We start from the raw sequence: 13067 nt of genomic DNA on the forward strand, positions 1-13067 counted from the left end.
TTGATTCAATGTCAGCTTGCTATCTGGGAAGTGACCAGTGCCAATTTAGCGCCTTTGTCGCTATTTTTACCGACTTTTCAGACCCATTTAGCGATCGACATTTTTTTTTTTTTTTAAAGTGACTAGCGGCAATTTTAGCGACTTTTTGGACAAACCTCAATAACCTACAAAATAATTTTGCCAGTAGGCCTACAGTCCTGCGAGCGCAAGGTCTTTCTTTCTCTGTCGTCACTCTCTCAAGCTGCGTCCTGCCCTGTTCAGTGAATGGAGCGCACGGCTGCTGACAGAGGCGAATAAGCAGTGTTTTTCCACGGACTTTTCACTTATCTGCTTTTCTTTTGTTTGATATTTAAAGAATTCAGTTCGTCCATTTTCATTTTATTTCTTTTCTTGTTATTACTTGTAACCGTAACACACACTATCACAGAACTTAGTTCATTCGGTTCTCTCTCTCAATTCAGATAATGTTCCACATAGGCCTCTGCAGAGTAATTTAATGTTTTTTTTTTTTATGTTTTCAACGTTCATGTCTATGTAATGGTGTTTCTGTTTTTAATGTTTATGTGCGTCGTAACTTTGATGTAAAAACTGTCTGCTGTCTACTCAGCTGCTTATCTTGGCCAGGACACTCGTAAAAGAGATTTGAATCTAGTGAGTCTTCTTTCCTCTAAACTAAAGTATTTGAGCTAGAATTATTAGCATAAACAATTACTTAAGTACTGTACAATTTTCAGTAGACCTTTTCTACAGGAAGACGGCATCAGATGCTATTAAACACTTACTGTACTCACATGACCACACAGGAACACATTTCGTATCTTTGCCAGATTAAGAGGTTTAACCACCATGAGAAAGCGTCAGGTGTTCTTATTTAAAGACTCCAAGTGCTGTTTTTGTGTGCAGTTTGATAAAGTTGAATTAATCGTTTAACCTAATCTTTATCTTCGTTTGAATTTTATTTAGTCTCAGGCCGAATTATTATTGTGAATCCTGTTCCCATAAACATGGATCGGTTTTGCTGTACAATCTTTCTTCATTTCGTTATGGGTAAGTGAGATTTGTGCTATTTTAAAATGGGTTTTGTTGAGAAAATAGTTTGACATAATCTTTTGCAGAAAATGAAATATTTTGGAAAATTACCCAAATATGACACATGTGCTCCAACAGGATGTTCACAACAAGCTCAAGATCAACAATATTCCAATCATATATCTATTGTTTGTACTTTATTGTTATTATTGTTTGTGCAATATTGTTTTTTTGATTGTAAATTATTGTTATCCTTTTCTTTCTCAATCCACAACAGGAGTTTTGATCAGTAACACTCTTCAAGAGGAACTGAATGTCCATTTGGAACCAAAGAACATTACGGTCTGTGAAGGAGAATCAGTCACAGTCAACTGCACTTTTCAGCCCGCTGGGAAGTATAAAGTGAAATTGTACTATAGCCTGACACCTGATTTAGACTGTACCTCTACAACAGACAGAGCAAGTGAAAAGTGGCATAAATCAGAAAAGAATGACACTTGGTCCTCATTGGCTGGCATTGAACAACATATCTTTGTAATCGCTCTCAAACAATGTAGTTGTAGCTGAGACCTGGAAAAAGTTTATTTCATGTTGCCGACATTTTCTGCGCTGCGAAAGCAGATCATGCACTTCCAAAGGATGAGGACTCTCGTTCTGATATGGTAAATCCAACACCATTGTTACTGTTCGTATCACTGAGTATGAAGTGCTGAGGGAGATCTAGAAAGTCAGATATGGTAATGGCCATTTAGTTTCTCACACAGTTTGACCAATCACAACAGACTGAGCCATCTGACCAATCAGAGCAGAGCAGGCTCACGGAAAGGAGGCTTAAGTCTTTAATCAAACAATTTCAGATACTGTGAGAAAAGAGGTGATGCAACAATAAAGAAATGACAGGTTTTTTTGACCATGTTAATCTGTTGAATGAAAACTATATTCGAGTCTGCTTTTACAGTATGTAATGCATAATGATGCTTGCAATATGTTTTTTTTTTTTTTACTAAAGGAGATAAATTTGTCTGTCCTTGCATTCTTTGTGATAGATAATGCAGTACAAACGTGAAAAATGTTTGATCTTTCTGTTTCAGCTTGACTTTAAATAGTGGTTTAGTCTTGCTTTTAGGTTTAATATTGAAACCACATTCAAACTGTGTCACAGTTCTCAGCAAGTCGTGTGCTACTTCATCTATGAGATGTCAAAACAAAACTCTATTAAACGAGCAGGATCCCAAAAAGTATTTGGCAACTTGAGTCGCACTTAAAAATGTCAAAATGGCTTGCATTCGACGTATCGAATCAGAAATATTGAGACAAAAATATCAATTTGTGTCATTTATGGATAAACACTTTCCAAGTTAAGTATTTAGCACAAATATTTTTCCACAAAATATTCGACCAAAAAGAACTTCAAATATTCAATAAAAATGTCAGTTGATTAAAAGTCATTGAAAAAAACTCAATTTTGAGATAAGCTCATGCAGATGCTAAATCTCTATCTAAAGCAGTTAAATGCTGAAAACTGACTTAAAGAGCCAGCAGTGTTCAAGAAAATGTTGAGGCCATTATCTTTTAAGCGATGCTGTTTCTGCGTGTGAACAGAAGTGTGTCTGGTGTGTTCCTGGGACGCCTGATGTCAGTCGTGTTTTCTGTGGTGCTGTTTCTCATTTCTTGTTCATGCGGTCTGACCTGCTTTCATGCTTCTATACTCTTACGTGTTACATCAAAGTAACTCTCACATTTATCCCCCACTTCTAGAGCGGTAAGTGTACTGTTTAAATACTTTTGAAACCCATTATTTTTCCAGTTGCAGATCTGATGCGTTTTATATGCATTGTATATAATGCATTTGAAGGACGATTATTTGCTAAATCCATTTGTAATAAACATGGATGGCTTGATTAATGTCAGATAGTCTTAAGCTTCAACAGGAAGACATCACAATGCTTTTCATAAGATATCAATAGACAGTCATATTTATGACCACACAGGAACCCTTCTAGTTCTGCCAGACTTTCACCAACACTGGTGTACAAGGAAGCTTCATGCGTTCGCATTTCAAGACTCCACGTGCTGTTTTTGTTCAAGTTGGTTATTTCATTAGTCTTTTTCTTCCTTTATAAAATATTTTTGCATTTATTCTAACACGGGTTCATTATTAACGCCCACTCTGTGCCCAACTTAGGCATGGATCGACTATGCGCTGGAATCGTTCTTCTTTTAGTCACTGGTAAGTGGAATTTCTGCACTGTAAAAAAAAAAAAGTTGAGAGAACTTAAAAGTTTAAGGCAACCAGCTGCAGATTTTTGAGTTTTCTCAACTTAGGGTCATTAGTTGTACAAACGTTTTGATGTTAAAATTTAAAAACAGAATTTGTCAAACAAAATGTAAGTTGGATTTTTTACAGTGTAGTTGATTTGATCTACCATGGAGAATTGGTCAAATATTGTGGGAAGTATAGTTTTTGACACTTCATAACCAAAATATGACCACGGAAAGCCTAATCTCAGCATCTAAGATTTCGTGTCAAAGTCTGTTTACGCAAATGTTTTTGAAGAGTCTAGTTTAAAAAAATCGTCATTTGCATAATTTGGTAAATTTGGTCAATTCTTTCCTTCAAACCAAAATTGTGTCCTGTGTTTTATATGTAAAAATAATCCTGTAAAAAAAACGGTAAACTACCGGCAGCTGTGGTTGCCAGCATCATACCGTAAAAATACGGTGTGTTACTGTTTTTGAAATTAACAGCTAAATACCGTATTGTCATCTACAGTATAAAACTTTAAATTAACAGCTATATGCTCAAACACAAAACAGTAACACGCCGTATAGTTACGGTATGATGCTGGCAACCACCGTTTTTTACAGGATTATTTTTCACAGTGTAATTTCTGCAGTTTATTATTACAATATTGGTTGGCAATGGTTAAATGTCTTTTATATTACCATTTCATGAATCGGTTTGTGCTTCATAACAGTTTTATTGTTTAAATTTGGCAGACGAGCTGTTAAATAACATGCAATTTAATAGTAGATTGTGACAACATGCCCCACTATGGAACAAAACAAGTTGTAACTATATCTTATTTCCTGGACAATAAATAACTTTTTACAATATTTTTATTTTTTTTTATTTTTTTTTTGCAGTCAAGACTTATAAGATCATATTTGACTAAGAAACTGGCTTTCAAAAATAACCCTACCCTGTTTAATAATCACTGGTGTATAAAATACAATTAGCCCTGTTCTACTTTTTAAAATCTTCTGCTAAAATTGCGTGTTGATTAATTTGAATACATTAAATAATGTGCGTAAGTGTCGGCAAACTATGTGTAAAAAAAACGCACTGGTTGATTGACCCAAAGTAGCTTATCTGAGATGTGTATAGAGTAATTCAAGCCATATTGTTATTATACATTTTAATAAGATGCATAGCATGGTCAGACAACTAGTCTCAAATAACGTTAAAAAACAAAACAAAAATAAATTTTTCATAAGGTCAGTGTTCCAATCATACTGTTTGTACTTAGCGGCAGACAATAAGTTATTGTTATCCTTTTCTTTCTCTATCCACAACAGGAGTTTTGATCAGTAACACTCTTCAAGAGGAACTGAATGTCCATTTAGAACCAAAGAACATTGCAGTCTGTGAAGGAGAATCAGTCACACTCAACTGCACTTTTCAGCCCGCTGGGAATTGTAAAGTGAAATTGTACTATAGCCTGACACCTGATTTAGACATTACCTCTACAACAGTCAGAACAAGTGAAAAGTGGCATAATTCAGAAAAGAATGACACTTGGTCAACATTCAGCATTAGTTCCATCAAGACCGATGACAGCGGATGGTACTTCTGCGAGGTTACGAGAGATATTCCAGTTCTCGAACGCAAATGCAGTGAAGGGATACAAGTTCTGGTTGGTAAGTAGAAGATTTCATCATGTATAATGTCTGGATTATTTCAGATCACTTATCAAATACGTTTTTTTTTTTTTTTTTTTTTTTTTTTTACATAGATTGTGTGAACAACATGGTCAGATTTCATCCATTGAAGCACAAGATGCTCTTTGGATGATTTCAGTCACGCTGTAGAACATGATGATCTGGTTTTACACAAACATAATGAGTTCATGCAGCTCGAGTGCTGCTGTCATTAAAGCAGAAGAGGGCAAAACAAAGACTTAATAAGAACATTTTCACTTTAACTTTTCACTCAAATTGTTTAGAGACAATGTATACCGATATACCAATCGCCAAATCCAATTTGACAACTAGTTAATCGTATTCTATCACTTTCCTTTGTCGTAGGCGTTCGCCAAGACATTTTAACCACCAGGGGTGAGTCTAGGATCTCAATATTAGGGGGGCTCAGTCCCCAGTGTCCAATGCTTCTGACGCTGGCGCTGAATGTATCAAGAGATTCACAGTTTTAACAGCTGTTGTTGTCTTTTCTCTATAGAAGCCAACAGCAGCCAGGAATATGCCAATCAGACGGGCAATCAGACAGAAAATCCCACTACAGAAGATGTACCCACAACTTGCACGACGAGTGGTGAAGAATCTTTAATATTTAGCTTTTTTACCCTTTTGCATTTAACACTTTGCATTTTAAATTAAGAAACGTAAACTATTAACATGTACATTTTGGTCAACTGTGTGAACTCAGTCACGAAGTAATGGGTTTATTGAATATTAACTCTTGCTTCTACGTTTACTACAATTGCAAGTGGTCAAGTGTAGTTGTGTCTTAAATATCAGTAAACTTGTTCTCAAATGCAAGTTGGAAATAAAGTGTACTATTCCTACAGAATTAATTACAGGCATTCAATTGACATAGGACAGTGGGGTCCAGAAGTCGGAGATCAGATAAAATGCTTCATTTTTGGTTGTTTCTTATCTACAATTAAATCTGAAATATTTCTTAATAATTTTATGTCATACAATTTTTAGTTTTGTTTAAAATGCTAAACATTATGGCCATTTTTAAATTTGTCTTGAATCTAAAGATTTAAAATGTGCATTCAGCCTTTTGGATCCCACTTGGTACGTTCTATATGATATTACATTTTTTGAGTTTTGTAATTAAAATTATAGCAAAAAATATGAATGCAAAGCAACTAATAGTTTGTAAATAAAAAATGTAAAAAATAAGCTGGTGCGTTGAGAGATTTTGAGGGAAACTTGTTTTGCAGTTGGGGGAAATAAAAATAATTTTTGATTCAATACAACTCAATCAGATTCACAAATGCATTCTTTATGAAAATGCATCTAGCATTACTGTAACCATAGGAAGTGCCACACATCTGAAAGAATGACCTAACCTAATAATAGGCTATTTTTTTGTTTTGTTTCTTTTTGTCTTTTAGCGGCAACAACCCTGACACTGACACCGTCATCGCCAGATTCCCCCAATCATATTCATTGGTGGATATGGCTAGCGCTGGCAGTTGGATGCGTAGTACTAGTTGTGTCAATTGTTGTCTTATACATCTTGACTCGCAAAACAGAAGGTACATCTACAGTGACTCAATGTTGTATTTAAATAAAATCTTTGATTTGCCAGATATTGTTTCTTAAACAAATTTATTTCCAAAAAGTAATGTTAACTGAACTTCGACCAAAGCTAAAGTTAAGATGCTTAAAGGTAGGGTATGGGATTTTCAAAATGGCCGGCAAATTTTGAAAATACATAACTCACCTGCTTTCCTCCAACACTGGGCCTGATGCGCAAAAAGCATTGCACTTAGTCTCTCTATCTCTCTGTACCGGGGCAACTTCCACTTACTTTGACTGGGTCACGAGCTTTGAGTATGCGGGCGAAGGGGACACACACGAGGCGAGGGGGATGGGGGGAGGGGGTATAGTACGACCATTTGATTGATGCACTTACTGTCCAATGATTCTAAGTGGTCTTGGAAATGATTGGCTGGAGTTTTTCGAGTCCTGCCCGTTCCACAGATAATTAAAATGCTTAATTTTCATTTCAGTGCTTCTATCTCTGACTGTAATGCCTGGTTCAGATTATACGATTTTAGCCTGATTTTGGCATGATCCGTTTGACGTAGGGTGCCGTGGGGATTCGTAAACGACAACTGGTGGCGGGACGCAAGATTCGATCGTATCATCTCGTATAGTGTGTCATAGTGGGCGACAACCTACGTCGTGTCTGCGATGCTTCACGACATCTCGACAAAAAGACTTGCATGTTTAATTTTTTTAACGGCCGTCCACGCCGGTTCCGTCACATGTATGAGGTTGAACAATAGGAGCACAGAAGCTTTTACACAACTTTCAAAAATGGCGAAAACGAAAGAGACGATGGTGCTAACTTTAAAATTAAAAGTAAAAATAAATAAGAAGACAATATTTTCTCTTTGGAGGATTGACAGCCCGTAGTATACTGTCCTCTTCGAGCAATCCAGGAACGTGTTCATTGTCGGGTTTTCTTTCTTTTTAAACTTTTTTCTGAACACAGGACAGCCAATACAACACTCACCGCTTCATCCATTGTTTGTTTACGTTTGTTTCCGGAAGTCACTCGCTACTAGTTTCGCCTTCTCGTTGACATCACACGCGCCGTTTTAAAGACGGCATGCGATGACTGGTCAGAAAGCAACGTGTAGTCTGACGTGTGTCTTCTCCACGACATGACAAGATGACCAGAAAATCGCGTAATCTGACACAGTGACTATCGTAACAGACAAAAAAAATTGTGTAATCTTCTGAACCATGCAAGTGGGTTAGGAATAGGATTTCAAGTGATTTTGAAAAAATGGTCAAAAAAGAAAATCACATACCCCACCATTAAGTTTAACGATGTGATCCATTGTCCTTCACACATTGATATGTCATGTTGGATATGACTCAGTATGTAAACATCATAAGACAACATTGTAAAAAATATTGTTGGTTTAACTTAAAAAAGTAAGTAACCTGGTTGCCTTAATTTTAAGTTCATTGAATTGGAAAATGTAAGTTAATACAATGAAGGAGAATGATTTAATCATCATAAACTCAAAATTATATGTTATCTGAACTAAATAAATGAAGTTGATTTGACAAAAGAAAAAATGTTGTGATTACTACACAGTCAAAAAAAATATTGTTGGTTTAAGTTAAAAAAGTAAGTAACCTGGGTTGCCTTAATTTTAAGTTGATTGAACTGGAAAAAGTGAGCTAATACAATGAAGGATATTAATTTAATCATCAGAAACTCAAAATAATAAGTTATCTCAACTAAATAAATTATTATAAAGTTGATTTGACAAAAGAAAATATGTTGTGATAACAAATCTTGAAAATATTTTTTTACAGTGAATATGACAAAACATCACTATGATAATGAAGTTAGAAAATGTTAAATAACTTTACTTATACCAACTTTATACTCTTATGCCATGTTTTAGTTGTGCAGAATAATTGTTTAAAAATACAGTAAATATATAAAAGTATTTTCAGAACAACCTGTACATTTTACAATTTAAAACTGTAATAAAAAAACCAGTAAATCCCACAGCCCTTTCAGATGAATTATTCATTTAACAACATAAGATGTACCATAAAGAAGAAAAAAAAACATTATTATTAAAATGAATAACCATTAAATGTGAAGTTTCACAAAGGGAATTCTGGGAAAATTATAAGATTATTGTGGGTTTTTTACTTCCAAAAACTGTGCCTTTAACAGTATTGTACTGTAAAATTGTATACAGTTTTCCCCATATATAGTAAGGGAACAATCATTTCAGTGTAAAATATACTTGTGGATACATTATATTGTGGATATGAATGGTTTCAGCCTGTAACCATAATTTTTTGCTATAAACTGAGGCACGAATCAAGATTACTTCTTGTTGTACTTTAAATCATGCCATGACAGAACTTTTAAACACATCTTCAGGAGTCTTTGTTCAAGGTCAGACGTTTACCTGGTTGGAAACTGAGCGCTGAATGAGTGTGGGTGGCGTGTGGTTAAAAGAGTTAGTTAGCTCCAGTGTATGATGATTAGTCTGCCTCTCAGTGTCTGTGGTTAACTCGAGCAGCAGAAGCATGCACAGCAAAACTGCTTTCCTCCAGACCCTCAGCGCGGCCTGTGCTTTGCACCGTTAACCATTTGATGTAACAGTAATGTTATTTTTTTTAGAGACCATATATGAAAACACCAAACCAGTGGAAACAGGCTGCTGGAGGCGAAATCGGAATCAGATGGAGATCTCCAACTTGGCAGCATCCAAAAAAACTGAAACCATTAAACCACTGAGGAAGTATGACACTCTTTCAAGCAACAGAAACCGCAGGCCATAAGTATAAGAATTGTCCTCTATAAACTATGGAAGCCCATTTCCACCACATAATAAAAAATAAAAAATCGGTAAATCTTGATTATGGCATTAAAAGACAAAATTATGGCATAAAAAATTTAAATCATAATTTAAACTTTTATGTCATAATTTTGACTTGGTATGTCATAATTTTTTATTTTCTTCTGATAGATTTGACTTACTACAGTATGTCATATTTTTACTTATGTCATAATGATTTGCAAAAAAAAAAAAAAAAAATCCCTAATGTATAGAAATAGGCTTTCATGAAAAAAAAAAACATTCAATGTTTTAAATATTACTAAGCACATATTTAATGATGTAATGTAGCATTTCTCTGTAGATGTGAAGTTGTAAATATAATGCTGATTGTCTTTTATGTTTCTTGGTTGAATGACTCATAAATTCATTGTAAACTTTAAGAATTCGTGAGAAAACTTTTGGTTGTATCATAGCGAAACATGGACTGTGGTTACAAATAAATGTGAAAAATAGAAAATCATTCACACGTTTTTTCCACTCTCAATTAATAATGCACACATTGGCTATGTTAACAGCACAACATCTGTCTATATGATTTCAGAGCTCACAAAAGGATCGGACTGACCGTGATTAGATAACAACCCACATACTGTGACAGGGGCAAAAGAGGGAAAAATATGAGGAATTGAGCTGTTTCATGCATGAATCATTCATTCTTATTAAGTCACTAAAGGAACTGAGAACTTTCTTTGAACGTCCGTTGTTGTCACATAACCTGTTTTTAACAGACACCACGACACGAAAAAATATAGCCTATAGCAAACCAGTCACTACGTTTAGTCCAGCAATGACATGTGGGGCCCAGATGGGTTAAGTATGGGTTCCATGGTTACTGTGTGGGCATTGGCTTTGGCTGGGTGAAATCAACGGGTCCGTAGGTTTTGTAGTATGAGTCCCACATAGAAAGGCCATATGAGCTGATTACATGGGCCTCATAAGGGACAGGCATGGGTCAATTGGACATGGGTTTGAACTGAGAACACATATATGGGTCCTACATAGCACATTTATGGGCCAAGTGGGCATGGGTTTGATCTGGGAACACATATGTGGGTCTTGAATGGCATATTTATGGTCCAAGTGGGCATGCGTTTGATCTTGGAACACAAATGTGGGTCTTGAATGGCATATTTATGGTCCAAGTGGGCATGGGTTTGATCTGGGAACACATATGTGGGTCTTGAATGGCATATTTATGGGCCAAGTGGGCATGAGTTTGATCTGGGAACCCATAAATGGGTCTTGAATAGCATATTTATGGGCCAAGTGGGCATGGGTTTGATCTGAGAACACATATGTGGGTCTTGAATGGCATATTTATGGTCCAAGTGGGCATGGGTTTGATCTGGGAACACATATGTGGGTCTTGAATGGCATATTTATGGGCCAAGTGGGCATGGGTTTGATCTGGGAACACATGTGGGTCTTGAATAGCATATTTACAAATTTATAAAGTTATAAATATACGTTTATAAATATATATATTTTTAAAGATATTGTATTAAAAACTGCATATATGTTCTTGCTCTGTAAGTTAGCCATCTTCTCAGTTTTTGTGTGTGTCTCTCTGTGTGTGTGCGTGTGTGTGTGTGTGTGTGTTGCACATCCATAATTTCAAAGGGGACGCGATTACATCTCTATAAGTACATAAATGTATCAAATAACCATACCGAGACGTACTTGTCCATTCTCATTTGTGTTTATTCTGCCGGAATCTCTTCGTCATCGGGGTCTGATCAGAGACTATTTATATATTCCGATTCAAACATGTACGGCTGAATGACATTCAAAACAGCGGGTCTCTCACTCTCTCAGCCCTTCTGCTTACCAACTGCCATAGGTCTGCAAGTGATGCCCTCATCCAAAGGCAGCGCGAGGGCGGGGATATGCAGCTCATTTGCATTTAAGGTCGTATGCACCAAAACAGTTCATTTTTAAACAGGCCCCAAAAATGACATTTTCAAATGGTTATAATACATTAACTGTGGGGTATTTTGTGCTGAAACTTCACAAATACATTCTGGGGACACCCAAGACCAATATTACATCTTGTAAAAAGGGGCATAATAGGTGCCCTTTAAAACCCATCTGAGCATCCACAGCTGGCCCCCTGTGTGGATCCCGGGTGCAAGCCCATTTTAAATGCCCTTTAAGCATGTGGGGCCCAAATGGGTCTGTCACGAATTGCCCGGTTAAGATCCCACATAACACCCTTTTAGTTCCCTTTTAAATCCCATCTGGTCATCCACAGCTAGATCCTGAGTGCAAGGTGGGGCCCCAATGGGTCTGGCATGTGGACCCACATAAGACTCTTGCAGAGCCCATTTAAAGCCCATCTGGGTAGCCATGGTTGGATCCCGGGTGCAAGTCCACTTTAGACCCATTTGGGCCCACTTTTAGTATGTCTGGGCTTCCCCAATGTGGATCCCAGGTACAAGCCCATAATGGGATCCACATTTGCCGCCCATGAAGCCCTCATCTAGGCCCCACATGTCATTACTGGCTGGGAAGGGCGACAAAGTTACCTTAGATATTGACAAGAAATGAAATTAAATGAAAAATAAGAACGTTCAAACTGTGACCTAGTGTATTTCATGACAAAGACTGTGTCAGTCACTGAGTAGTCCATGCATTATAAGCATAAAACGGATTCACTTACCAACCCACTTCGATTCGTGCGCGAGACGATTGTAGTGAACTTGCAGGGAGAGCTCCGCCCACACAATCTTCTGATTGGCTGTAATTAATGATTGATTATGTCGTGTTTCGAAGCCTTGTCTCTGGTGCCAAGGTCAAGGTCAAGGTAAACTTTATTATCCCACAAGGGGAAATTCATGTAGTCATTACGCGCTGTTATCACAACAAACCTTCTAAAAACAAAACATTAAAAGAGAAACACAAAAAGAATAACAATACTGTGGATTTGACAATCACAATCCAACATTTAAAGCTAAAACTATAACAACTTGCGATGTACTTGATCATTATACAATCTGATTGATGTAGGTACAAATGATTTATTGTACCTCTCTGTTCTAATTCTCTGTTGTATAATTCTACCAGTTGACCTATTACTTCTCATAAATTTATAATGAAGAGGGTGAGCAGGAGCAGAAATCAATATTGTTATTTAGCAAGGATGCATTAAATTGTTCAAAAGAGACAACATATTTCGATTTCAAGTAGCTAATTACTGTTCTTTTTTGAAGGCTAGAGTAATGATGCTGACATTCACTTATTTTCAATTTTAATATTATTACACAATATTACTGTTTTTACTGTATTTCGATCTTAATATGCAGCCTTGGAGAGCATATACTCTTAAAGGGATAGTTCACTCAAAAAATAAAAATTCTGTTATGAAGTGACAAGAATACTTTTTGTATACAAAAAACAAACAAAAACATTAAGGTTAACCCACTGAAGTCACACGGACTATTTTAACGATGTCTACTACCTTTCTGGGCCTTGAAAGTGGTAAAAAAAAAACATTAAGGTGATAAGATGTGCTTACCGTACATCTTATCAACCCCAAACCTTTATCATATGTTCTGGTGTGAAAGATCCAGATGATCATTAGGCAGCTATGTGAAATGCAGAGATAGGACAGTCAAGGCCTCATTAAGTGTATTTAAAGCAACGTCAGCAAGTGGGGCACTGTCCTTCTGAGAACAA

General features: G+C 36.3%; 1 protein-coding gene across 4 annotated transcripts; it reads left to right on the top strand.

Annotated features, from left to right (window-relative positions):
* Positions 1-1598: 1598 nt before the first annotated feature.
* On the top strand, positions 1599-9852 carry LOC120477197 (uncharacterized). 4 transcript variants are annotated; one of them, XM_039668668.2, is made up of 8 exons: positions 1599-2791; positions 3021-3116; positions 3215-3259; positions 4609-4950; positions 5338-5367; positions 5489-5581; positions 6396-6539; positions 9173-9852. In XM_039668668.2, the coding sequence occupies exons 3-8, from the start codon at positions 3217-3219 to the stop codon at positions 9331-9333; spliced, it is 813 nt and encodes a 270-aa protein (XP_039524602.2). In that variant the 5' UTR covers positions 1599-2791; positions 3021-3116; positions 3215-3216; the 3' UTR covers positions 9334-9852. The 4 variants fall into 4 exon arrangements, with proteins under 4 accessions (XP_039524602.2, XP_039524608.2, XP_039524603.2 ...); XM_039668674.2 differs by lacking the exon at positions 5338-5367; XM_039668669.2 differs by lacking the exon at positions 1599-2791 and having other exon boundaries at positions 2823-3116.
* The last annotated feature ends 3215 nt before the right edge of the window (positions 9853-13067 follow it).

Source organism: Pimephales promelas, chromosome 2 (assembly GCF_988280905.1).
Source record: "Pimephales promelas chromosome 2, fPimPro1.hap1.1, whole genome shotgun sequence".
Lineage (NCBI taxonomy): Eukaryota > Metazoa > Chordata > Actinopteri > Cypriniformes > Leuciscidae > Pimephales > Pimephales promelas.

Coding starts and splice junctions, on each gene's coding strand:
- LOC120477197 (XM_039668668.2), top strand. CDS start 3,217: ATGGATCGACTATGCGCTGGAATCGTTCTTCTTTTAGTCACTG. Junction 3,260..4,608: donor CGTTCTTCTTTTAGTCACTG/GTAAGTGGAATT, acceptor TATCCACAACAG/GAGTTTTGATCAGTAACACT. Junction 5,582..6,395: donor CACAACTTGCACGACGAGTG/GTGAAGAATCTT, acceptor TTTGTCTTTTAG/CGGCAACAACCCTGACACTG.